At 51.0% G+C, this 26596-nt stretch overlaps 1 protein-coding gene across 1 annotated transcript in view; it reads right to left on the reverse strand.

The window, feature by feature from the left end:
- CAMK2B (calcium/calmodulin dependent protein kinase II beta) overlaps positions 1-26596 on the reverse strand; it is a 91698-nt gene that overhangs the window by 56726 nt on the left and 8376 nt on the right. The window contains exon 2 of the mRNA XM_060107903.1: positions 1698-1792. Coding sequence (XP_059963886.1) covers positions 1698-1792 — 95 coding nt within the window. The remainder of the gene's footprint in view (positions 1-1697; positions 1793-26596) is intronic.

Here is a 26596-nt window from a genome sequence, read left to right on the forward strand (position 1 = left end):
TCTTTGCTCATCACCCCGTCCTCAGTGCTGGGCACTGACTGGGAGAGGCTAGGTAAAGCTGGTGGATGAGTGAGAGTGTCCCTCGTTAGTCCACGGGACCTCTGAAGGCAGGCTCTCTCTCCTCCTGTGGCCTGGCACAAGCCTATGGAATGAAGCGGAATGTTCCTCCTGCTTTAGAAGCTCCACATATGCGGACACATCCCCCCGCAAACACCTGACACTGGTGGCTCACCACTGCCGCCCACCCAGTGTCAGGGAACACGGACGCTGCCCTGCATCTGGCGGCACCATGCATACAGCAAACGCTCGGTAAATATTAGCTTGTGCATTATTATTATGATCACAGTTTAGCTGCGGGATCTGAGCTTTCCCGACACAAATGCCCCAGGGCTGTCTGGCTCGCAGACTCTTGTCTCTGCGGGGCCCTGTGTCATCATCCTCGTCACCCGAGCACGACCAGCCCCTCGGCTAGGCTGGGACAGCAGCGCGCGCCCCTGGAAACACTCAGCCCTGAAGGCCTGGTACACAGCAGGTGCCCAAACAACACCTACACGCAGCACAGCGAGCCGCACAGCGGGCTCAGCCGCCTGCCCACACAGGCCGCTGGGCTGGAAACTGCAGACCCTACAGACGGAGGCGTTCTCAGCACCAGCCTCGGGGAGGGATTCGGGCCAGGACTGCCTACAGTCAGGGCCTCTTTGCAGAGAAGGAGCCTCTCTGTTGGCTCAGATTTGTGTCTGGATGTTAAGTGGGGTCATGGGTGTGCCTGGAGGTGGGAGACCATCAGGCCAGGGGCTTAGCTCCCTCTGCCAGGGGGGTCACCCAGCCCCTCCTGTCTGCCCCTGGGGCTGGAGACCCGCAGGCTCCCCACAGCACAGGGGAAGGCAGTGGTGCTGCAACCCCACTGGGACGACCCACGCCTCCACACCCACGCTGGAGGCCCCACCAGACCCCCTGCCTGGCTCCCGGCCCCCTGTCCCCTCGCTTCTGTGCTCTGACATCACCTGCTCAGGGCGGCACCTCCACCTTGGCCTTGTCGCCCCATGTCATCCCCTGACCCAACGTCCCGCCTCATCCCCACCACGTGCAACTCCACTGGATCCCACGAGGGCAGGGGTCTGTCCGTCTGCCCAGAACGGGCCACCCTCCAGCAAGGGCTCTGGACGGTGCTGGATGGGGTGAGGCCACATGCCCGGGGCCAGCACCAAGCCCACCCCTGCAGACCCCCGAGCCCTCCCCAGCATAGGCAGATGAGTCCCCACGTGCGTCCCTGTGTCCGGAAGACCGGCGGGGGCTGAGTTAGGAAATGTGCCGTTCATGCCGCCCCTCAAGCATTGTCCTGTCACCCCAAGTCTTCAGGTCACCGAGTCCCCCTATGGCCCACAGTTCGTGGGCAGACGACCTTACCTGATCACTTCAGCCATGGGGCCGCACGCCTCTCCCCATCCAGCCCTGGGGAGGTGAGGCAGGGGCTCTGCGAGCCCCCAAACCAGACCGACAGTGCAATTCCAGATGTGAGGCTGTGCGGGTGCCTCTCCCTCCCGGCCCCATTCGGCCATGGGCACTGTTCACGTCCCATTGCGGCCACGAATCCCGCTCCATCGGTGCCCCCCGTGAGCCACGGGCCGAGCCCCATCTCTCAGGACGGGCTCCAGCCCCGGCCCCCGCCCACGCCAGCCAGCGCAGCCATTCCCTACCTCTGGCGGATAGCTTCTTGGTGTTGATGATCTTGGCTGCATACTCATGGCCGGTGCAGAGCTTGACACAGCGTCGGACCACAGAGAAAGCCCCCCTGGGGGAGAAATGGGGAAACAGAGGCAGGGAGCCGATTAATCCCCCCGTGAACACCCAGCACCCGGTCATGAGGCCCAGCCTCTGTGTGAGGAAGGGGCGCCCCTCCCCCAAACGACGCCCAGCCCACCCCGCCCAGTGCCAGCCCGGCAGGGGCCCCTTTCCTGGCAGCTGGCAGAGCCCAGCCGACTGGCACACCCAGCTCCTGCGAGACCCCCCGCCTGGGCATCCTCATGGGGCAGCTGGACTGAAGGCCTCTAAGCGAGCATCCTCCCTCGCTCTACGCCCAGGCCTATGAGACCCAGTGAGTCCTCCCAGAGCAATGAACCCTGGCCCAGCTCCAGACAGCGGAATAGATTGGTGCAGCCTGCGGGGACTCTGTGAAGGTTCTGGAGGGAGGGAGAAGCATCGCATAATTAAGCTGCAAAGCTGGAGGCCAATGCCCCCTCCCCCCGATCCTCCACCAACACTGCCCCGAGTTACAGCAGAGGCTGCAGAGTCCCAGAGCAGAGGAGACATTTACACGCCCACAGCATCAGTGCTTCTGAGAGGAGAGGGGACCAGCCTGGAGAGCCAAGAGAAGGGAACCCAGGAAAGTGGGTGAACACTGCCAAGGCCATCGAGACGTCCTACATGTGGCCCCAAAACAGTGACCCTTGAGAGGAGCAAGTTTTGCAGGAGGCGGCACGGCAAGCCAGAGCCCAGAGAACAGGCCCGTGTGGGTCCAGGGCAGGCGTGGGGCACAGGCCGGAGGGAGCCTGGGGCCCGTCAGAAGGTCCTCCGTGGTATTCAACTTGTCACCACCGTCAGTTTAATTTGATTTGAGATCATCTTCGAAGAAGATCAGACCCAGCATGTATGAGACACAGCCGGAACGGGAAATGTCTCCGGAAGGGTCCAGACTGGAGGTCGCCAGGGAGAGGTGGGCACAAAGGCCACAGGTGGCTGAGCACATGGGGCCAGGGGGGCTGGGGACACCCATCACCACAGGCCCCTCCCCCACCTTCCCTCCCCAGAGGCCCTGCAGGCACAGCCTCCATCGGAACACAGCCTCCCCCCAACCCCCCTCATAACCCCACCCAGAGCCCTGCTGCCCACGCAGCCTGAAAAGCCCACCAGCTGCCCGAACCCTGACTCTGGGCCACAGGAAAGCAGCGTCTTAAACAGAGAACGCTTTTTTGCTCTAATCCTGTCTGAAATCAAAACTCATTAAGACAGATTCTTCACTTCCTTGGAAAATAAATAAATATTACACGAAATCTATTTGAACATTTTCTTAACGACCCAGGTCTTCATGATCACTAGCTGTGCTCAGAGTTATATCTTTGCTTTTCCAAAATCTGCCAGGGAACTGGGCAGCGGCTGCCTCTGCGGGATGGGGAGCCGGGGGTCGGGCGGGGGGCACACAATTCACTCTACATCCTCTGTCTTGTGTGATTTTCTCACTACGTGCATGGGTTACATTCTCAAAATATTCTTTTTTTAAATTTTATTTTAAGAAAAAAAACATTAAGAAAGGATTTTTTTTTTTTTTTTTGGACCGGTGAGACTAGCTTGGGAGAGAGCGTGGTGAGGGGGAAAGGCCACAGGCTTCGAGCAGGTCTGGGTTCAAGTCCTGCTCTGCACCGGGCTGCACCCTCTGAGCCTCAGTTTCCCCATCCATCTAAGGAGCAGGAAAGGCTCACAGCCACTGCGAGGGCTGAGCAAGGCTCCCACGTGGCTGTCTGCCCGAGGCTGCATTGGCCTCATCCTCACCAGCCCAGCCCACCGCTGGTCTTCGAATCCGCTTCCTGCCCAGGAGGACGGAGGGTATCACACGTACAGGGCTGAGCTGCCACCCTTTGTGCTCTGGCCCCCAAAGGGCATGGACAACCAAGCACTGGCTCACAAGCCTCCTTGGGATGGAGCTTCCTATGCCAGAATCCGACCCCACGATGCTGGAAGTTCCCAAACAGCCAGAGGGCTGCTTTCAGCATGGTGGGCGCCAGGCGAGGCACCAAGGGGCCCTAAGGTGAGCGCATCCCTGGAGGGGGAAGGGACCCACACAGCCTGTCCACCGGCTGCTGCCCAGCCAGGGTAAGTACAGGACTAAGCGACAGAAAGCCAGGAATCCTCCCTGGCGCACGGCAGGATGCGCACAAATAAAGTGAATGAGAGCCGACAGCCAGATGGACGATCCTGGACAGGCTGCCCCACTGCCCCACATCTTCCAGTTCAGACCCTGCTCTCTCCTCCGTAGAAGGCTCTGGGCTGGTGATGAGGGCAGTGCCAAGCGGGTAGGAGCCAGACGCTGGAGGAAACCAGGAAGGCAGCCGGCACAGCCCCCGGCATCCAGCAAGTGCTCAACAATGGTGCTCATAAGTAGCATCCAGGCTGGCACAGGGCCTGCTCTTGGACACGGGCCTTCCTCTCCTGGAGTCCTGCCTGCCGGGTGCGGGGGAGGGCACCTCTGGAAGCCCCTCTGGGGTAGGGCTTCTCCTGCCCCTACTGCCCGGCCTGAAGAGAAGTTCTAGAAAGAGCTGCCCGACCCCCGGGCCCGGCCACCCCACCCTGGTCTGCCACGGGGCACCTGCACTCCAATGCCTGTCAGCTATGCAGGGGAACCTGGGCCGGCCTGGGGTGAGGCTGTGCCAGGCCCCTGGGGAGCCCTCAGAGTTCAGTCTCCCAGTTGAAGATAAGTGGAAGTTGCCAGGAAAGCTTGGCCAGGCGCCTGGGGAAGCTCACGAGTTAGAGGGCTCTCTGTGACTTAACTACCCAGAGGGAGAGTGCAGGGAAGAGGCTCTGCCCCCGATGACCACCGCCCCTCAGGCAGCCCCTCGGCTCCCCTCTTCCATCCTTGAAGCCAGCCCCTCGGTCACCACCATCCCCCAGTCTCCTCCCACCCCCACCCCAGGCATCTTCCCCCTTCCTGGTCGCTCTGCTAGTTAGTCGAGGCCGATCACAAGGAAGCCCCCCAGAAGTGCCAACGTGCCAAAAAGCATGTGCCGTGCGGGCCATGGGCTGGGGGCCCCCGACACCTTGAACATCACAGACAACAGTGAGGCCAGCAACCACCCTCCCTCAGTGCTCACAGCATCTGCCCCCCGGAAACTTACAGTCATTGAGACGACAACACGGACAAAGGGCCCGGGTCCGTATCCTACGCGCATCCCCACTGCCACAAGGCAAACTCCTCTGCATCCTTCAAGACTCGATTCAGCACCTCCTCTCGGAAATCCTTCCCAGCTCCCACAGGAAGTCAGGTTGGTCTCCCCTGGACGCTGGACGCTGCACGTGTCTCAGCTCACTTTGCCCACTTTATTATAATTATTCATCTGTCCGTTTCTGGCCCTACGCTGTGGCTCTCCACATGCAGTCGGGATGCTGGGGTCAGGCATAGTGTCCAGACTGTGAGAAGAGAGTAAGGACTGACCTACAAGCACCACAAGTCGACTGTGGAGAGTGGAGATGCTGGACCTCAGCACGTGTCAGGCCAGCGGGACAAGAAGGGGCAGCGTTCTGGAAGGACAGGGAGAGCCCGGGATGGGGCAGACCCTGGACCGCAGGCCAGCAGGAGAGGGTCACCTCCCGAGGCTTCCGTGGATGAGTGGGAGCATCTGTAGGTGGGGGGACGTCTCCTATGGAGCAGAGGCCATGGAGCCCCTGATCGAAGCAGAAGGCTCCCCACCGTACCCACAGGTAGACTGGGATGAAGATGCAGGAGCACACACAGACAGGGCGGACAGTGGACTGCAGCTGGGTGGGACCTGCCTGTGCTGCCCGACACTCCGACCGTCCGCGAATGGTGTGGCAGGTGGTGGCCGGCTGCAGGGTCAGGAAGGCCACCTGGAGCAAGGCCACCCAGTGCAGCTTGCGGGGGAGAAGCCAGGAAGGTGGGGGTCTGGGTGCAGGTGAAGGTCAGGGAGGGTGAGGGTGAAGGTCTGGGTGTGGGTGAAGGTGCCTGGGAAGGGGGTGCGCCTGGTGGGGGGACCCCCTGAACCTCGAGGTCGCCACGCGATGCCCGGTGTGGCACGTACTGCTGCGCTCGGGTTTAGAGTGATCTGAATAACGTGCTCAGAGGAGGAGGCTCCCGGGCACCAAGCATGTCATGAGGTTTTTTAAAATCAGGTAAAGCTAATGAAAGGAAGCAAACACTCTTTCGGTCCTTGCCGGCTGGCGGATCAGAAAGCTCTCTGCTGTGTGCTGTGGGACCACAACACCAGACAGGCCGGCCAGAGAGAGGGGGAAGTTAACCCCAGAGCTGCCTGGGGTCTGGTCTGATGCAGGTGGGCGTCCAGCACTGCTGTGGCCGCGTGGACCCACGGTGGCACTCGAGGGTCAGTCTCTCGCCAGCGAAGGGGGTGACTGGCCCCTGCACACTGGGCAGACGCAGTGAGCCAGCCAGTGGCTCCCCATCCAACCTGTGGCCATGCCTCTGAGCTGCCCCCGTGCCCGCCCAGCCGCCCGCCCGCTGCCACCTGGAACTTGCCCCTGACATTGATTACCTGCAGCCCCCATGGAGGCCCCCACTACGCCTGCTTTGGGTACCTGTTCCCCCCCTGCTCTGTTGGTCGAGCCCGGCTGCCCAGCCTGCCCTCTGCCCGCTGCCCACTGAGCCAAGCTGGTGTTGGTGGGAGAGGCTGATGGGGCGGGAGGGTCCGGTCTCGCCCTGTCCCCACGGTGGGGACTGCAGAATAGAACACAGAAGCGTTGACCATGGATGCTGCTCTCAGGACCCTGCATCCGGGGCCCGGGGCTGCAGGGCTTCCTCACGATCGTCATAGGCAGCACGTGCAAAGGCCCTGGCACGGAGTGGGCGTCAGAATCATGTAACCTGGGGAGCCCCTACCTCTGCTTCTCAGCGGCTGCTCTGTGCTTCCACTGCATCCCTCCCAGTAGACATTCCAGGGACGTGGCAGCTCCTGTCTCCACCGCCCCCATCCCTGGCTCCAGCCCTGCACCCAACTCCGGCTCTCTCCACCCAGTCCCGGCCTCGCAGGCACCTGCCTGCCTGCCACCAGGGCTGCGAGCTGTTTGCACAGCCCAGCGGCAGGCACACCCGGTGGCCAAACAACCCGGGAGATCCCGTCCACACTCTGCTAACTCAGGTGCTCGGGAAGCGGGAATTCCTGATGGCCAGCCAGAGCCAAGGGCCCACGGCTTGGACCCGTCCACAGCCTTCTTAACTTTTACAGCCCAAAGCAGCCAGGAGTCCTGAGGGAAAGGAAAGGACCAAAGCCTTGTTTATCTGTTTTGTAAAGCCTCCCACACAGGTTGAGCGCAGGGGTGCCCGCTCAGTGAAAACAGCCCTCCTGGCCCCCGACTCCCCAGGCAGATCCACACAAGAAGATCTTTCTGGAACAGGCTGAGCAGGCAGCAGAGGCACTTGGCTGGTCCAACAGTTTTAGTTATCGCGTTAATTAACACATGGATGTCCTGAACCAGCCTGAGGCCGTGTACGTCCATTCTGCCCAGCCTGGGCCGCCCCAAGTGGGTTCGGCTGAGGAGGGTCTGGGCCAGCGCTTGGGGGCGGGGAGGGCGGGTAGCGAGGAGGACAGCCCAGCAGACACGCTCACTCACCACACCAGGCCCTTCGCTTGCTTGGATTTGTGGATTTAAACTACATCAAGCTGCTGCTTATTTGTGTTAGCAAAAAAATTTTTTTCTACCTTCGATTAAAACGACGGGGGAGGTCCCTTTATATATATATATATATATATATATATATTTTTTTTTTTTTTTTTTTTTTTTTTTTTTTTGCGGTACGCGGGCCTCTCACTGTTGTGGCCTCTCTCGTTGCGGAGCACAGGCTCCGGACGCGCAGGCTCAGCGGCCATGGCTCACGGGCCCAGCCGCTCCGCGGCATGTGGGATCTTCCCGGACCGGGGCACAAACCCGCATCCCCTGCATCGGCAGGCGGACTCTCAACCACTGCGCCACCAGGGAAGCCCTCCCTTTATATTTTTAATCTGGACCTATTTGGTAGAAAATAGGAACTTCTACATGAGGTTGTTGTGGGGGTTTTTTCCTGCTTATAATAACAATTTAAAAAACAGAATCCCTGCTTGCAGCAGAAACGGAGTAAACAAGTGGTTTCAATAGAGCGAGTCAAAGCCGCCTCCATCTCTGTAACCCATTGCTGGCGTCCCACGATGTTCTGATGTGTCTCCAATGAGGTCTACACCACAGGAAGGCTTTCCTCTTCAACACTCAGGAGCCTCTTGCTGTTTCTATTCCGCTTTTCCCTCTCACTACTTCCCCAGCCTGTGAACGACTCTTCCACGGCACGATCTGGCAGCTACATGCTTGCTTCACTGGTGGATGCCATCCGGGGACACCAGGAGGGTATGGGACCCTCTCCAGGCTCCCCGGCCTCGGGGTTAGAGCCGGTGAGGAGAGTGTACTGGCTCCGAGGGGATTTGGGCAAGCACGTGCCATGATGGGCAGGAGTATGAGGTCCCAATACAAGAGCGATGTCCAGAGCACAGGCCCATGAGGGCTGCCCAGCATCCACCAACAGGACGGCACACAGAGCTCAGGGGACTGTGTCCTACTCCTGTCCAGGACCCAGAACGTCCTGGGTTCCAGAACAGGGCCTGAAGTAGACAGACTAGAGACCGACACTGGACAACATTTAATCCCTGTGGTCTCTGCAGCATCCTGGCATGCCTTTTATCAGCGCGTGAGTTCCTGCTTTGTGTTTGGCCTTTTATATTTAACATCACTTCACATGCAATTCCCACTCTCTGACCTAGATCACATACTTGTCATCTTCACCGTAGAGAACGTTCCTTCCATGGGTAGTGGAGTGCTTCCCTGATTGGCAGGCATTTGGGGTGTTTCCAATTTCCCTGCTTGTAAATGCCTGCTGTAAACATCTCGGTTATTTCTGTAGAGTTTATTTCCAAAGGCACAATCGCTGGGTGATTTACAACCACACCAGCGATGAAAACGCCACCTCTTGCCACTTCCCCAAAGTCCGACCTGGGCCTTTCCAAGGTCCTTCCTTGGAATTCTGGCAGCTCCCTGGCCCCGACCTCTGAGCCTGGGCCAGAAATTCAAGTCATAAGTCATCCATGCTGTGCTAGGGTACTGGGGCCACCACAACACAGTACATGGGTTGGGCAGCTGAAACAACAGAGATCGTCCCACAGTTCTGGAGGCCAGAAGTCCAAGACCAACATGCTGGCAGGGTCGGTTCCTTCTGAGGCTGTGAGGGAGACACTGTCCCAGGCCTCTCTCCAGCTTCTGGGATTTTGCTGGTGATCCCTGGGGCTCCTTGGCTTGTAGAAGCATCACCCCCATCTCTGCCTTCATGTTCACATGGCATTCTCCCTGTGTGTCTCTGCCCGAATTTCTCCTTTTCATAAGGACAAGTCCTACTGGATGAGGGCCCACCCTCCACCTCAGCTCAACTAATTACGTCTATGACAACCTTATTTCCAGATGAGGTCGCATTCTGAGGTATGGGGGTTAGGAGTCCACATCTGAATTTTGAGGAGACACAATTCAACCCATAGCACATGCTGACCCCCAACTCTGCCTTATGGAGTCTGCCACTGTGTGTACCAATCAAACATTTTCCAAATGACCATCATCAAATATTAGCTCCACAGGATGCTCACAGATGTTAAGGTACAAAGGGGGTTCTGTGGGCAAAAACGTTTAGAAACCAGTAAGTTAAAATGTTTTCCTTCCTTCCCTCCTTCCCTCCTTCTTTCCTTCCTTTTTTACTGCAGGACTTCCCAGGGCCTTTAACATGGCCTTCATCTGTACTGTGAACTTCCAACCAGTGAGTATGAGGTACAGCCTTTCCCTAACTTCTTTGACCAGAGAAATCCTTTTTTTTTTTTTTTTGTCTTCATTGTTTTATTTTTTTTTTGACAGCTTTATTGGAGTATAATTACTTTACAATGGTGTGTTAGTTTCTGCTGTATAACAAAGTGAATCAGCTGTTCGTATACAAATATCCTCATATCTCCTCCCTCTTGTGTCTCCCTCCCACCCTCCCCATCTAAACCCTCTAGCTGGTCACAAAGTACGGAGCTGATCTCCCTGTGCTATGCAGCTGCTTCCCACTAGCTATCTATTTTACATTTGGTAGTGTCTATATGTCCATGCCACTCTCTCACTTTGTCCCAGCTTACCCTTCCCCCTCCCCATGTCCTCAAGTCCAGAGAAATCTTTACCCAAAGAAGTCTCAATTGGGCCAAGAGTGGGGGACAGGGAGGGCTTCTAGTCTAAGGGCTCAACACCGAATGCATCCATCAACAAAGAAACAAATGGCCAGGGTGGGACAGAAATGCCACCTGAGGACACCCACCCAAACACAAGAACAGCAGTGCTGCCCATGGAGTCTGTGGGTGCATCTCAGATGGAGAAAACCCCAGCGTGGCCCCCTCTTCTCCCTGCCTGCCCCTTGGAACAGGGCACTTAGGCCATGGCGGCTGCTCCTCCCATCGGAAGCCCCCTCCCCACCCACGCGGCATCAAGGTCCCCCCACTGCCCTCCTCCCAGACACCCTGGGGCGCAGGGCTTCATCTGGAAGAGTCAAGAACGTCAACTCAGAGAGAACGTTTTCTTACATTTCTGACAGTGCTGAGAGCAGAGGGAACGCTCGTGAGCAGAGTGGGGAGCCATGTCGTGACCACGTAAGGCTTATGACAAAATGTACCCTACATCCTAATGAGATTTAGATATAAATGACCACAAAGGGTAATCCTTTCATATTTCTCATGCGCTCATGTCCCCATTGTTACTTTATACAGTCACGTCAAGTCTGTGAGTCCTACACAGATAAGAACAGCCTGACTCTGATGCTTGTCCATGACACTGTGTTGCTGTTAAACCTCTTGGGGCCTCACACCTCACACGGTCACCTTAGTACTGCCCAGATCCACCACCCCTCCCCGCCATAGTGGGGTCCCCTGAGTCCCCGTTCCACTGGGTACAGACATCCTTGAGAAGCTTCCTGGAGGGCTCAAGGCAGCAAAGCCAACAGGAACAAGAGGGTGGGCACTAGCCCAGGGGACACAGTGGGATCTGAAGGAAGTGGGACTCAATGGGATTACTGAGTGGGTACAGAGTTATTGTTTGGGGTGATGAAAAATTCTGAAAACGGGTATTGGTGACGGTTACACAACACTGTGAATATACTTGATGGCACTAAACTCTACATTTAACAGTGGTTAAAATGGTCAATTTTATGTTATGTATATTTTACCACAATGAAAAAAAATGTCAAAGGATGGAGAAAGATATACCATATTGATCTCAGACAGAGCAGACTTGAGTAAGGAAAGTTACCAGGGACAAAGAGGGATTTCACATCATGATAAGGCGGTCATTTCTCTAAGACATAACAATCCTTAGCATGTATACCCCCAGCAGCAGAATGACAAACGACATGAGGCAAAACTGAAAGACCTGTAAGGAAAAGTAGGTGAATCCACTAGTACACTTGGAAACTCCAGCACCCCTCTGTCAGAAATGCACAGACCCAGCAGGCAGAAATTTGGGAAGGACACAGTTAAACTGAAAAGCACCATCTATCAACTGGATGTAATTAACATCTAGAGACGACTTCATCCAACAACAGCAGAACACACATTCTTCTCAAGCTCACATGAACTTTCACTAAGATAGAGCACATTCTGGGCCATAAAACACCCTTAACGAATTTATAATAAAAGAAATAATACAAAGTATGCTCTCAGATCACAATGGAGTTAAACTGGAAATGAAAAACGAAGAGGTAGCTGGAAAACCCCAAAATACATGGGGATTAAACAATATACTTCCAAATAACACAAGAGTCAAAGAAGAAATCTCAACAGTATCACCTCTTGGGTAAGGAGGCTAATGATAGAGGGATATGAATCAGGAAAAGGTCAGTGGGTCAAGTTTACCTTCTTGTCCTGGGTTTTTAGGTGCAGGGGTGTTTCACATGATTTTTTAAATGGAAAATCTTCTATGTGTAATATTTTACAATTTACAAACATTTAAGAATAAAAACTATGGAATAAATTACACAGTAACATAAAAAAAGAAGAAGAAATCTCGAAAGAAAATTTTAAACATTTTAACAAAGTGAAAATGAAAATAAAACTTATCAAAATTGTGGAATGCAGTAAAAAAAGTGCTTAGAAAAAAATTATACCATTGAATGCATATATTAGGAAAGAAGATTTTAAAATCAATAACCTAAGTTTCTACCTTAGGTGACTAGAAATAAGAAGAGCAAATTAAATTCAAAGTAAGCAGAAGAAAAGACACAATAAAAGTTAGAGCAGAAATAAATGACATTGAAAACAGGAAATCAACAGAGAAAAATCAATGAAACCAAAAGCTGTTCTTTGAAACGATCCATAAAGTTGACAAGCCTTTAGCCAGGCTAAGATAACAAGAGAAAGGACACAAACATCAGAAATGAAAGAGGGGCCATCACTACTAATCCCTTGGAAATTAAAAGGATAATAAAGAAATACTATGAACAACTCTATGTCCACAAACTTGATGAAACCTAGATGAAATGGACCAATTCCTTGAAAGACACAATTTGCCAAAACTCTCACAAGAAGAAATAGACCAGAACAACAAATACTGTATTACATCATTTATGTGTGGAATCTAAAAAATAAAACAAACAAATGAATATAACAAAACAGATTTGCAGATATAGAGAACAAGCTAGTGGTTACCAGTGGAGAGAAGGAAGGGGGAGGGGCAAGAGAAGGGTAGGGGATAACAAACTACTGTTTATAAAATGGATAAATTACAAGGATATATTGTACAGCGCAGGGAATTCAGGGAATATAGCCAATATTTTATAAGAACTTTAAATGGAGTATAATCTGTAAAAATTCTGAATCATTATATTGTACACCTAGAACTAATATAATATTGGAGATTAACTATACCTCAATTTTTAAAAGTAAAAAAAAAAATAAAAGAAATAGACAATTTGAATAGAGCTATATCTATTAAAGAAGTTGAATCAATAATAACATTACAAGAAAACTACAGATCAATATTTCTCACAAACATAGATGCAAAAACCCTCAACAAAATATTAGCAAATTAAATCCACCAATGTATAAATAGAATTATACACCATGACCAAGTAGGATTTATCCCAGTTGTGCAAGCCTGGCTGGTTCAACATTTGAAAACCAATTAATGTAATGCATCACATCAACTGACTTAAAAAGAAAATCACATGATCATATTAATAGATGCAGAAAAAGCATTTGACAAAATCCAACACCCATTTATAATAAAAACTCTCAGCAAACTAGGAATAGAGGGGAACTTTCTCAACTTGATAAAGAGCATTGTATTAGTCAACTCAGGCTGATAACAAAATATTATAGACCAGGTGGCTTTAACAAGAGAAATTTATTTATTTTCTCATAGTTCTGGAGGTTGCAAGTCCAAGATCAAGGTCCGGCAGGGTTTGGTTTCTTATGTGAGCTCTCTTCTCTTGACTTGTATAGGTGGCCACCATCTTGCTGTGTGCTAACTTGGCCTTTCCTCAGTGGGTACGTATGCAGAAAGAGCAAAGTGTCTGGTGTCTCTTCCTATAAGGACACTAATCCTACCAGATCAGAGCCCCACCATTATGACCTCTTTTAACCGTAATTACCTCCTAAATAACCAATCTCTAAATACAGTCACATGGAGGGGTAGGGCTTCAACCTATGAATTTGGGGGGCACACAATTCAGTCTGCAGCAAGCATTTACAAAAAAACTACAACTAACATCATATTTTTGGTGAGAAAGTAGGTGCTTTTCCTCTAAGTTCAGAAACAAGGCAAGAATGTCCCTTCTCACCACTCTTTTTCAACATCATACTGGAAGTCTCAGCTAACGCAGTAAGACAAGAAAAGGAAATAAAAGGTATATAGACTGGAAAGGAAAATATAAAACTGTCTTTCTTCCCAGATGATATGATTTTCTATGTAGAAAATCCCCAAAGAATTGACCAAAGAACTCCTGGAACTAATAAATGATTATAGCAAGGTTGAAGGATACAAGATTAATATATAAAACTCAATTTCTTTTCTATATATCAGCAATGAGTGAGTGGAATTTGAAAGTAAAAACACAATACTATTTACATTAGCACCAAAAAACGAAACACTTAGGTTTAAATCAACAAAATATGTACAAGGTCTATACTGATGAATGAAATCAAAGAAGAACTAAATAAATGGAGAGATATCCCATGCATGAATAGGAAGACTTGATATTGTCGCAATATCTGTTCTTTCCAAGTTGATCTATACATTCAATGTAATCCTAATCAGAATCCCAGCAAGATATTTTACGGCTATCGACAAACTGATTCTAAAGTTTATACAGAGAGGCAAAAATTGCTTCTCGGCCTTTTGGCTAAGATCAAGTGTAGCAGACAGAGAGGCAAAAGACCCATAATGCCCAACACAAAATTGTTGAGAAGAACAAAGTTAGAGGATTGACACTACCCGACTTCAAGACTATAAAGCTACGATAATCAAGACAGTGTGGTTTGGTAAAAGACTAGACAACAGATCAATGCAACAGAATAGAGAGACCAGAAATAGGCCCACACAAATAGTCAACCAATTTTTGACAAAGGAATAAAGGCAATTCAAGGAAGAAAAGATTGTCTTTTCAAAAAATGGTGCTTGCTATGGACTGAACGTTTGTGTCCATGCCCACCCCCGGGCCCCCACCACCAAATCCATATGTTGAAATCCTAACCCCAACTGGACAGTATTAAGAGGTGAGGCCTTTGGGAGGTGATTAGGTCATGAGAGCAGAGCCTTCATTAACAAGACTGATGCTTTATAAAAAAGACCCCAGGTAAATCTTTCCACCCCTTCTGACATGTGAGGACACAGGGGAAAGATGACCATCTAGGAAGCAGGTCTCACCAGACCCTGAATCTGCCAGAGCCATGATCTTGGACTTGAAGTTCTGAGAACTGTGAGAAACAAATATTTGTTGTTTATAAGCCACCCAGTTTATGGTATTTTGGCTATAGCAGCCTGAACAGTCTAAGACAGTACTGGAACTACTGGACATCCAGATGCCAAAAAATGAATCTAGACACAGACCTTACACCTTTCACAAAAATTAACTCAGAATGGATCATAGACCTAAATGTAAGATGCAAAACTATAAAACTCCTAGAAGGTATCACAGGAGAAAATTTAGGTGACCTTGGGTTTGGCAATGACTTTTTCAGATACAACACCAAAAGCATGATCCATGAAAGAAAGAATTGATAAGCTGGGCTTCATTAGAATAAAAAACTTCTGCTCTGTGAAAGATGGGGTAAGCAAATGAGAAGACAGGCCACAGATAGGAGAAAATATTTTCAAAACACATATCTGATTAAGGACTTGTATCCAAAATATACAAAGAACTCTTAAAATGCAACAATAATAAAAAGCACAACCAAACAACCTGATTAAAAATAGGCCAAAGACCTTAACAGACACCTCACCATGGAAGGTATACAGATGGCAAATAATCATATGACAAGATGCTCCTTATCATATGTCATCGAATCCAAATTAAAACAACGAGATACCACCGCAGCCCTATTAGAACGGACAAAATCCAGAACACAGACACCACCACATGCTGGTGAGGATGTGGAGCAACGGGAACTCTCACTCATTGCTGGTGGGAATGCAAAATGGTGCAGTTGCTTTGGAAGACAGTTTGGCAGTTTGTAACAAAAGTAAACATACTCTTACCATATGATCCAACCATCATGCTCCTTGGTATTTACCCAACAGAGCTGAAAACTTATGTCCATACAAAAGCTTGCACACAAATGGTTATAGTAGGTGTATTCATAATCGCCAGAACTTAAAAGCAACCAAGACATCCTTCAGTAGACTGAATGGATAACTAAGCTGTGGAACCTCCAGACAATGGAATATTATTCAGCACTAAAAAGAAATGAGCTATCAAGTCACAAAAAGACATGAAGGAAACTTAAATGCATGGTACCAAGTGAAAGAAGCCAATCTGAAAAGGCTACACACTGTATGATTCACAACTACATGACATTCTGGAAAAGGCAAAATTATAGAGACAGTAAAAGTGGTTGTCTGGGGCTCTGGAGGATGGGAGGGGATGAATAGAGGAGCACAGAGGATCTGAAATACTGTAACGATGGATGCATGACTTTATACCTTTGTCAATCCTGTAGACCTGTGCAACACAGAGTGAACCCTAGGGAAACTATGGGCTTCAGTTAATATTAACGTAGGAATATTGGTCATCAATTGTAACAAGTGTATCACATCTGAATGCAAGTGAGATGGTTACAGGAAAGGGAACTGGGGCCTGGCTGTGAGGTAAATATGGATAAATATGGAAACTCTCTACTTTCCATCCAATATTTCTGTAAACATAAAACTGCTCTAGGGCTTCCCTGGTGGCACAGTGGTTGAGAGTCCGCCAGCCGATGCAAGGGACACGGGTTCGTGCCCCGGTCCGGGAAGATCCCACATGCCATGGAGCGGCTGGGCCCATGAGCCATGGCCGCTGGGCCTGTGCGTCCGGAGTCTGTGCTCTGCAACGGGAGAGGCCACAACAGTGAGAGGCCCGCGTACCACAAAAAAACAAAACAAACAAACAAACAAAAAACTGCTCTAAAAAACAAAGTCCATTAGGGTTTTTTTTTTTTAAGTATAAAGAGAAAATAAAGTATCTTTTTATGACAGGGGTGGGAGTTGGGGGATTTTTTAACCACATGCAGAAAAGAATAAGGAGGGACTTCTCTGATGGTCCAGTGGTTAAGAATCCGCCTTCCAATGCAGGGGACGCGGGTGGTCAGGGGAACTAAGATCCCACATGGTGTGGGGCAACTAAGCCCACTCACCACAACTACTGAGCCCACACACTCTAGAGCCCGTGAGCCACAACTAGAGAGAAGCCCGCGACAACAAAAGATCCCGTGTGCCACAACTAAGACCCAACGCAGCCAAAAAAAGAAAGAAAGAAAGAAAAGCATAAGGAAAATTCCGGTATATCTGAGTCCCACTGAAACCTTGACACCCCAGCGCGACCGAGGACGTGCACAGGGTGAGGAGGATGCTGGGGGCGTCACAGACTCTCCAGATCTGACAGCACCCGGGACCACCCTCTACAGCGTCCAAAGTGTCTGCCCCTGGGCTCTCAGGACCCCGTGGAAGATGGGAAGGGTGAGGGCACCAAACGCCTTGCTGAGCTCATGGTACTGTGGGTGGCAGAGGCAAGACCTAAACGCAGACACCCCTCCGCACCCTTCCTGCACATGCGCCTATCAGGTGCCCTCTGCTGGCTCAGAAAGAATAGGGGGTTGGGTGGGAATAGATGGAATATTCCAGTGGGGGCGGAGCAGGAGCAGCTGAGTCTGGGAACCTGAGCCAAGCCGAAGTCTAGCAGCGCCATCCCAGCATGGAGAGGAGGGGCTGGGGGCTTGCGGTCAGCGCAGGGGCTCAGCTGCCAGGGCTCCTTCCGGTCTGGCTCACAGGCTGGCTCTTACTGGCTACAGAAAACCAAACGTTGTGGTTGACCTCATGCTGGTAGCTTGACGTTAGACAGGACGGGGGTATTTACACTACAGGGATGGGCAAGCACTATGGATCAGGGTCCCCGCCGCCCACAGGCGCCTCTAGAAAGGGAACTACAACGGGGAATGCCACCACTCCCCTCCCCCTCTGTGTATGGGGTGGAGTGTGGAGGAAGGGGTGGGGTGGATGAGATCCTGCCCAGGCCAGAGGCTTGCTGGGGGCGGGTGATACAGGCTGTCCCAGGGGACAAGAGAGAGGCTCCTGGGCAAGAGCTGGTGTCCGCTGAGGACCCGCCTCAAATCCAGCCTGTTGTGTGCAGCCTCCATGGGCACGTGCCATTCCTGGGCTTCTCGTGGGGCCAGGCTCACGTCTGTGTGCCCCTCACTCTCGCCCACCCCTCCCTCCCCCATTCCGTGTAGGTGTCTGTCTCTCTCCTTCTCCACCCTTCTCTCCAGTACACTCTTCAGTAGCAACTACACTGGGCCCTGCCCCCCTCCCCAGAAGCCATGGAGATGACCCGAGCACTGGGTTTGCATTAAGCAAAGGCCAAAATAAGGACAAAGGTGGGACAGGAGGGCAGGAAAGCCCCAGCACCACCCTGGACCCCTCGGTGCCCGGTGCCCGGTGCCCCTTCCTCCCACCAGGCCACGGCACGGCCTGTGGGTCAGACCCGGCGGTGCGGCCTGCAGTGGCCTCTGCAGAGGCTGGGGGGCAGCTAACAGGAACACTCTGGCCCCGCTTGGCCTCTGGGGCAGGGCACTCACTGGTAGGACAACCAGAGGAGGAGGGGAGGAGGGGGGTGAGCAGGGCCTCCCGCAGCTGGACAGCTCAGCCTGGACTGGAGGATCTCTGGAATTCCTCTCCTGCCTACGCTATGGGGCCTCAGCCCATCCCAGGCCCACCCACACCCAGGGCCTCTGTTCATCAGCTTCAGGAGAGCTGAGCCCGGAGACTGATCGAGGTAGCCTCATCAGCCCATGGGCCACCTGGAAAAACCGTCTCATATCTGAAGCCCGAGGTGAACTCAGGAACAAGTGAACACTGGCTCTGATTTAATTTCTATTCTTCATGTTTTCACGGGTTGAAAGAACTTCCATTTCATTTTCTGTGAACTGCCTGCTTACACCCTTCATCCATATTTCAGTTGGAATTTTGGCTCTTTTCTTATTGACCTGTAGGAGCTCTTTATATGTGAAGGCAACCTCCACCCCTTCACCACCTGCAGCCCCTGTGGCCCTGTGTGTTACATGCTCAGGAGAGAGGGAGCAAGGCACGTTTTTGTTTGCCCCCTAAGGTAAACTTGGAGCCTTCAAGGGCAGCGCTTGTGACTGCTCCTGTTTGCCCCCAGAATCCTGACAGCACGGGATTCCAGCTTGTCAAGGGAAGCTGGCAATGATCTGGGGGCCAGGGATGACGCTGGGATGGACAGGAAGGTCCGGCCAGGCCTGGAGGGGCCCGGGGTTCCCACTACCCTGTGTGCAGGCAGCACGCCACTCGGGACCCTCGTCCTGGATCTCTTGCCCCTGGCCCCATGCCCCGCCTGGGGTGCCTGCACGTCCCCCTCGAGTGCCAACCAGGCAAAAACCAACTCACCCTGAATTATCAGAGACCAGGGATGCCGGAGGTTCCGAGGATGCCGGAACCGTTATTAACTTTTCCTCTGTTTTCCATCGTGAAGAACCATCTCAGAGAGAGGGCCCTGGACCGTCCTGGATACCCACAACCATCCTTGCTCCAGCCATCTGGGGTGCTCTGGACAAAGCCAGGGTGTCACATCATGGGCCTCCCTTCTACTGACACTTGGACAGAGAGCACCAAGCCATTTCACCAACAAATGACTGCAAACACTTCAATATTTTCACAAGCATGAACATGTTATGGGAAGGAAGTGAATTCACCTCGATTATAAACATGACAGAACTGTGTGGTGATGGAGGTGCTCAGCTGGGGGACTCTGGGAGCTGCCCGCCCACCTCACCCCAGAGACGCAGAGACCTGATGCCTCTCCACAGGGGTGCTGGGGGGTGTTGAGAAGTTGTGCATGTGAACCCTGAGATTTCTGTTCCAAAAGGAAAACTGCAGTTGGGAGTGTCAGAGAGAACCCCCCAAGGCCAGAGGCCAAGGACACATGCCACCCCCGGACATCGGTCCATGGTCAGCTGCCCACCACTGACAGCCAGGCCAGGAGGGCCCAGGGAGGTCCAGCAGAGGCACCAAAGGAACTAGTACAGGAGGTTCCGGCAAGGAACAGCTCACACTTGCTGAGCTGGACCGGGTGCTGGGGTCCAGGTCAGCCCGCCCGCCTACCTCGGGCTCAGGCTGACTGTCCTGATCTGGGGACACTGACATCACTTCCAGGTCACTGTGCTCTTAGTATGGCCCCCCAGAACCTGAGCCCAGGGCCCGCCCCAGCTGCACCCCCATCTGCCACCTTCACACTCAGGGGCCACCCTGGATGGGGATGGAGCCCGGCTCCAGTCTCCACATCTGGGACACACCCAGCATAGCTGGAAGGGCCAGTGTGCTCCAGAAAGCAGCCCAGTGGCTGCCCTCCCAGTGCGACCGTGGATGGACCTGAGGGCCGATTTGGGTCACAGGACAGCTGGATGCACACCCAGCCACAGCGGCCGGGGACTGTCCTCCCAGCCCGGGTCTATGAGCGAGGGGCCCGCAGAGCGACCCTCAAAGGCAGCTCTTCCAAGCCACATCCGTCCCCCTCGTCACAGTGCCAGGTAGTCACCAGCAGGGACAGAACTGAGTCAACCCCCCGGCGGGCCTGAAATTAATGCTGAGGCTGCGCAGCTCACGGAAGACAAGCAGGAGTAGACAGACGGGGGAGGAGGGACACCGACTGGAAGGTTCCGCGGCCCTGGCAGGAGGCAGGGCAAGTGGGCGGCGTGAGAGCAGCACCGCCTGCTGAGACAGGTGCTCCAAACAGAGACCCGACTCGCCACCCACAGTGGCCCAGACCCGAGGGGACCTGGAGCTTAGAACAATGGGCTTCATGGCCATTTGATTCCTTTTTCCTGCGAGGTGTGTATCCATTACAGCTCTAGGGGTTTGTTTTTGTTTTGCGTTTCAGGTCAATTAGACTTCATCCCTCTTAAGTTTTATTCTCCGGGAATGCAAATACCTGTGTGATGGGCCTATGGACACCCAAGCATCTGACAGGTGAGCTTTGTGGCAAGTCTCAGAGGAAGGAAGTGGGGTTTCCACAGAGCCAATTCGTGGAGACATGAGGAACCCCACAAAGTCATTTGACCAACCCTCCTGGTTTATAGAGGGGGAAACTGAAACCAGAGAGGTTACATGGAGGCCCAAGGCCACACAGCCCAGTGTTGAGTCGTGGCCAGCGGGAGGAGACCATGTATTCTGTTCTTTAAAACAGCCACAAGAGGGACTTCCCCGGTGGTCCAGTGGTTAAGACTTTGCCTTCCAATGCAGGGGGTGTGGGTTCAATCCCTGGTCAGGGAACTAAGAATCCCACATGCCTCGTGGCCAAAAAAACCAAAGCATAAAACAGGAGCAATATTGTAACAAATTCAATAAAGACTTTTAAAATCGTCGACATCAAAAAAGTCTTTAAAAAAACAATAAATAAAATTAAAAAAATAAAGAAAATAACCACAAGAGCCAAAGTCCATTGACAGGTGAATGCGATAAGCAAAATGTGGTCCACCCATACAATGAAATATTATTCAGCCTTAAAAGAGAAGGAAATTCTGACACATGCTACAATATGGATAAAACTTGAAGACATTATGCTCAGTGAAATAAGCCAGACACAAAGGGACAACCGTTGTATGCTTCCACTTACATGAGGTACTCAGAGTAGTCAAATTCAGAGACAGAAGGTAGGATGGTAGGTGCCAGGGGCTGGGGGGAGGGGAGGGGGAGTTAGCATTTAATGTGGACAGAGTTTCAGCTTTGCAAGCTGAAAACATTCTGGAGATGGATGGTGGTGATGATAACACAACAACCTGAATGTACTTAATGCCACTGAACTGCGCACTTTAAAATGGTTAAGATGGTAAGTTTTATGTTATATATATTTCACCACACACAAAAATCTCCTGGTAGGATATGCAGCTGTATCTCTAAGAAATCATTAAGAAAAAATGGAAGAAATTGGTAACTTGTCATGCTGACTTTAAAATCAGGTTTTAAAAAGAGCACCTTTGGAACCACATGACAAATCAAATCTTAACCTCTGCTGACAAACAAGAAAAATTTAGAGGAGAAAAAAGCGTAACAATCCCAGACAGAAAGCCATGAGCTGAAAGGGATGAGCAGCTGTGATGGGCCCAGTCAGGGCCCAGGCACAGGCAGGGTCGCCGCTCTGCAGTCCATGCAGACTGCGCCCCAGTGGGGACCGAGGCTGAAGACCCCACGCACCCTGAGGGGTGACAGCACAGAAGTCCCCAGCAAAGCCGAGTCCTGGCCCCCCACCCAGTGCCAGCACCAACTGTCCCTCGGGGCGGAGGGACACAGGTCGTGGGAAAGCAGAGGGGACTGGAGCTCAGACGACAGCTCAATCCAGAGGGAGGAATCACCTGCATTTCAGTGCGGAGGAGCCTGAGGATGGGGAGGTAGGAGAAGGCGTCCCCAAGACAGCATCAGGAGAGACCCCTAAGCATCCTTTAAGTGTGGGGAGAAAGGAGAGGAGACGGGGAACAGAGGGACCAAGCCAGCCCCCCAGCCTCTGCTCCACGGGGTCCCGCCAGCCAAATAGGGGGAAGGCCCGTCGGTCACCACACCAGGAAGAGCCTGGGCGCAGCTGAAGGAGGAAGGAAAGAAAAGGCTAAACTTGAAGTGGAAAAGAGAGGTTAAACTGCCCCAGGACAGGCCATCCTCGGCAGCCTGCCCCGTGGGCAAGCGGTCAAGATGAGCATTTGTTCACGGATCAGAAAATAAAAATGGAAGGATACGAACGCGCCCACTCTCAGGCCTGCAGAGGAATCGTGAAAAGCACCGCCTTTCAGGGACCACGGTCTGCGCCCCAGAAGTCTCACTGCTGCTCCCAGGCGCCCCCCAGACTTGAGGGGCCACAGACCCTCGAGGAAGGAAAGAGCACAGATGAGGAGACGCCAGGGCCCACCCCATACTGGAACGACGGGGACACCGGGGCCCTGGCTTCAGCGCCCAGGCTCCGGCCCAGGAGTCTTGGATGGGACAGTCCCAAGGGCTCACTCAGGACAGAAGCAAGTGGATCCCCGGCATGTGGGGCAACGCCAGAAGCAGAGCTCAGAAGCCAAGGCACCTACTGGTCCCTAGAAGTGGGACCCCGAGCTTGAGGCATTACGGCGGTGTCCTCCCCGACACCGGTCTTCACAAGGGGCTGGAGGACCCTCACCCCGTGGGGCACTTGTCTGCTGGGTTCCCGGCCAGGCCCTGCTCCTAGGCGCTCACGGGTTCCTGGATCTGCCTCGGCCAGGACGCTGGGGACGAGGCCAGCAGGGGTCACAGCTCAGTCCAGAGGGTGCCCCAGGGGACAGAAAGAGTGGGAGACACGGGAGCCTGGGGAAGGGGCCTAAGGAGAAGAGGAGGTAAGGAGAGGTGCGGGGAGGAAGGGAGAAAGAAGGGCGAGCACCCAGCCGAGGCGGTGATGGAGGTGTGCGGGCCCGGGAAGGAGACCAGACGTCCCAGAATCACGGAGCCCAGGGTTTGGGGTTTGGCCCCCATCCCCACTCCAGCCCTTCCTGTCACTGCCAATCGCGCTGATAGCCTGTCCCCTTCTGCCACGCACGCCCGTCACCACACCCGCTGGGACCCACCACTCCTGCTCCCAGAGGGACCTCACCCTCCAGCACCCATCCTGGCACAAACCCCTCCCCCAGTCAGGGCCAGGAGAGGGGCACGAGGATGGTGCCTTCCGGAACTGGGTCCAGGAGCACGATCCAGGTCGGGGAACAGGGTGGGGATGCGGCCTCTTGTGTCCCGCCATGGCCTTGTGTCCACTCTGAGACCACTCTGGACCCAAAGCCAGTCCAGACAATGGTAAATGGAACACCAGGACTTGGGGAAGTAACAGGAGAGGTTTGTGGGTGTCCCCTCCCGGCCTCTCACGCCCTGCTGTCTGCCCCATGCCAGTCTCCAGCCTCCAGCTCCCAGGTGGCTCTCAGCGGCTTCTGGGCACGGTGACAGGTGCCCTGGTGTGAGACGGAGCGAAGGCTGGGGCTAAGGAACACAGGGGATGGCTCACTGCAGCTTGGCCTCGGCGCTTTGGACTCTGCCCTCAGGCACCACAAGCCATAACGTACTCCATTTCTTTTTATGCACAAATAATACTCCAGTGTGTGGATATAACACATTTTCTTTATCCGTTCATCAGTTGATGGACATTTCAGTTGTTTCTGTCTTTTGGCTGCTGTGGATAATGCTGCTATGAACAAGTTTCTGTGTGGATATATGGTTCTTTTTCACAAGATATTGAATATCTGTGCTATACAGTAGGTCCTTGTTGGTTACCTATTTTATATATAGTGTTGTGTATCTGTCAATACCAAACTCCTAATATATCTTTCCCCCACTCCTTTCTCCTTAGGTAACCATAAGTTTGTTTTCTGTGTCTGTTAATTTTCTTTGTGTTTTATAAATAAGTTCATTTGTGTCATTTTTTAAGATTCCACATATTCCACATACGTAATATCATATGATATTTGTCTTTCTCTGTCTTACTAACGTCACTCAGTATGACAATCTCTAGGTCCATACATGTTGCTGCAAATGGCATTATTTCATTACTTCTTATGGCTGAGTAATATTCCATTGTATATATGTGCCACGTCTTCTTTATCCATTCATCTGTTGATGGACATTTAGGTTGCTTCCATGTCTTGGCTATTGTAAATGCTGCTATGAACACTGGGGTGCATGTATCTTTTCAAATAAGAGTTTTCATCTTTTCTGGGTATATGCCCTGGAGTGGGATTGCTGGATCATATGGTAGCTCTATTTTTAGTTTTTTAAGGAACCTCCATACTGTTCTCCATAGTGGCTGTATCCATTTACATTCCCACCAACAGTGTAGGAGGGTTTCCTTTCCTTCATGCCCCCTCCAGCATTTATTGTTTAGAGACTTTTTGATGATGGCCATTCTGACTGGTGTGAGGTGATACCTCATTGTAGTTTTGGTTTGCGTTTCTCTAATAATTAGCAATGTTGAGCATCTTTTCACATGCCTATTGGCCATCTGTATGTCTTCTTTGGATATTTGTTTCCATATCTCTTGGGTACATACCTAGGAAGGGTACATTTTGAGCAACTGTCAAATTGTTTTCCGTAACAGCTGCACCATTTTACATTCCCACCAGCAGTACATGAGGGTTCCAACTCTGCATCCTCACCAACCCTTGGCATCGTCTGTCTTTTTGATTCTACCCTTTCTAGTGGAAGTGAGGTGGGATGTCATTGTGATTTTGATTTGCATTTTCCAAAGATGTTGAGCATCTTTTCATGTGCTTATCGTCCATTAGTATATCTTTATTGGAGAAATATCTATTCAGGTCCTTTGCCCATTTTTTAATTGGGCCATTTGTCTTTTTACTGTTAGGTAGTGAGTTCTTAAAATATTCTAAATATAAGTGCCTTATCAGATATATGCTTTGCAAATATTTTCTCCCATTCCGTGGGTTGTCTTTTCACCTTCCTGATGGTGTCCATTAAAGCACAAAAGTTTTTTAATGTTAATTTAGTCCAATTTATTTACTTTTCTTTTGTTGCTTGTGCTTTATGGTGTTGTACCTAAGAAACCATTGCCAAACCCAAGGTCACAAAGATAGACTCCTAAGTTTTCTTCTAAGAATTTTATGGTTTTAGCTCCTATAATTAGGTCTATGAGCCATTTTGAAATAATGGTGTTGAGCATCTTGTGTGCTTACTGTCCACTAGTATAACTACTTTCGTATCTGGTGTTAGGTAGGGTTCCAACTTCATTCTTTTGCAGGCGGATACGCAATTGTCCACTGGTTGAACGGCCCCTTATTCTTTCCCCATTGAATTGTCTTGCCATCCTTTTCAAAAAAATCAACAGACCATTGATGTCTGGGTTTATTCTAGACTCTCAATCCTATTCCACTGATCTATGTGTTTATCCTCTTGCCACACTATGCCCACCTTTATGCCGGACAATACCCACTCTGTCTTGACTGCTGTAGCTGTATAGTTAGTTTTGAAATTAGGAAGTGTGTGTCCTCCAACTTTGTTCTTTTTCAAGATCGTCTGGCTCTTCTGGGTCTCTTACATTTCCATATGAATTTTATTTTTATTTATTTTTTTAAAAGGCAGCTGAGGGACTTCCCTGGTAGTCCAGTCGGTAAGACTCCACACTCCCAATGCAGGGGGCCCAGGTTTGATCCCTGGTCAAGGAACTAGATGCCCGCATGCTGTAACTAAAAGATCCCACATGCCACAACTAAGACCTGGTGCAGCCTAAATAAATAAATAAATAAAGGCAGCTGAAATTTTGATAGGTATTACACTGAACCTGTAGATCAACTTGGAGTGTACTGCCATTTTAACAATATTAAGTCTTAAGATCCATGAACATGTCTTTCCATTTATCTAGATCTTCTTTAATTTTTTTCAACAGTAGTCTGTAGTTTTTAACATTCAACTCTTGTATTACCTTTTGTTAATTTCTTACTATGTATTTTATTCTTTAGACTATTGTATGAAATTGCTTTTCCTAACTTTATTTTGGGATTGAGCATTGCTAGTATAATGAAATATAATGGATTTTTGTATCTTGATCTTGTATCTTGCAATTCTGCTAAATTCATTTTTTAGTTCTAACAGCTTTTTCAGGGATTCCTTAGGATATTCTCTATACAAGATCATGATATCTGTAAATAGAGGTAGTTTTACCTATTCCTCTCCTATCTGGGTGCCTTTTATTTCTTTTTCTTGCCTAAGTGTCCTGGCTAGAACCTCCTGTATAATGTTGAATAGAAGTGGAGAGAGCTGACATACTTGATTGTTCCTGGTCTTAGGGAGAAAGCATTCAGTTTTTCACCATTAAATATGTTAGCTGTGGGGTTTTCATAGAGGCACTTTATCAAGTTGAGGAAGTTCCTTTTTAATCCTAGCCTGTTGAGTGTTTCTAGCAGCAAAGAGTATTAGATTTTGTCAAATGCTTCGTCTGCATCTATTGAAATGATCATATAGTTTCTTTGTTTCTTCTGTTAATATGGCGTATCATGTTGATTGAATTTTGTGTCTTGAAACAACTTTTTATTCCTGGGATAAATCTTACCTGCTCATAACGATC

This window comes from Mesoplodon densirostris, chromosome 9 (genome assembly GCF_025265405.1).
Source record: "Mesoplodon densirostris isolate mMesDen1 chromosome 9, mMesDen1 primary haplotype, whole genome shotgun sequence".
Taxonomy (NCBI): domain Eukaryota; kingdom Metazoa; phylum Chordata; class Mammalia; order Artiodactyla; family Ziphiidae; genus Mesoplodon; species Mesoplodon densirostris.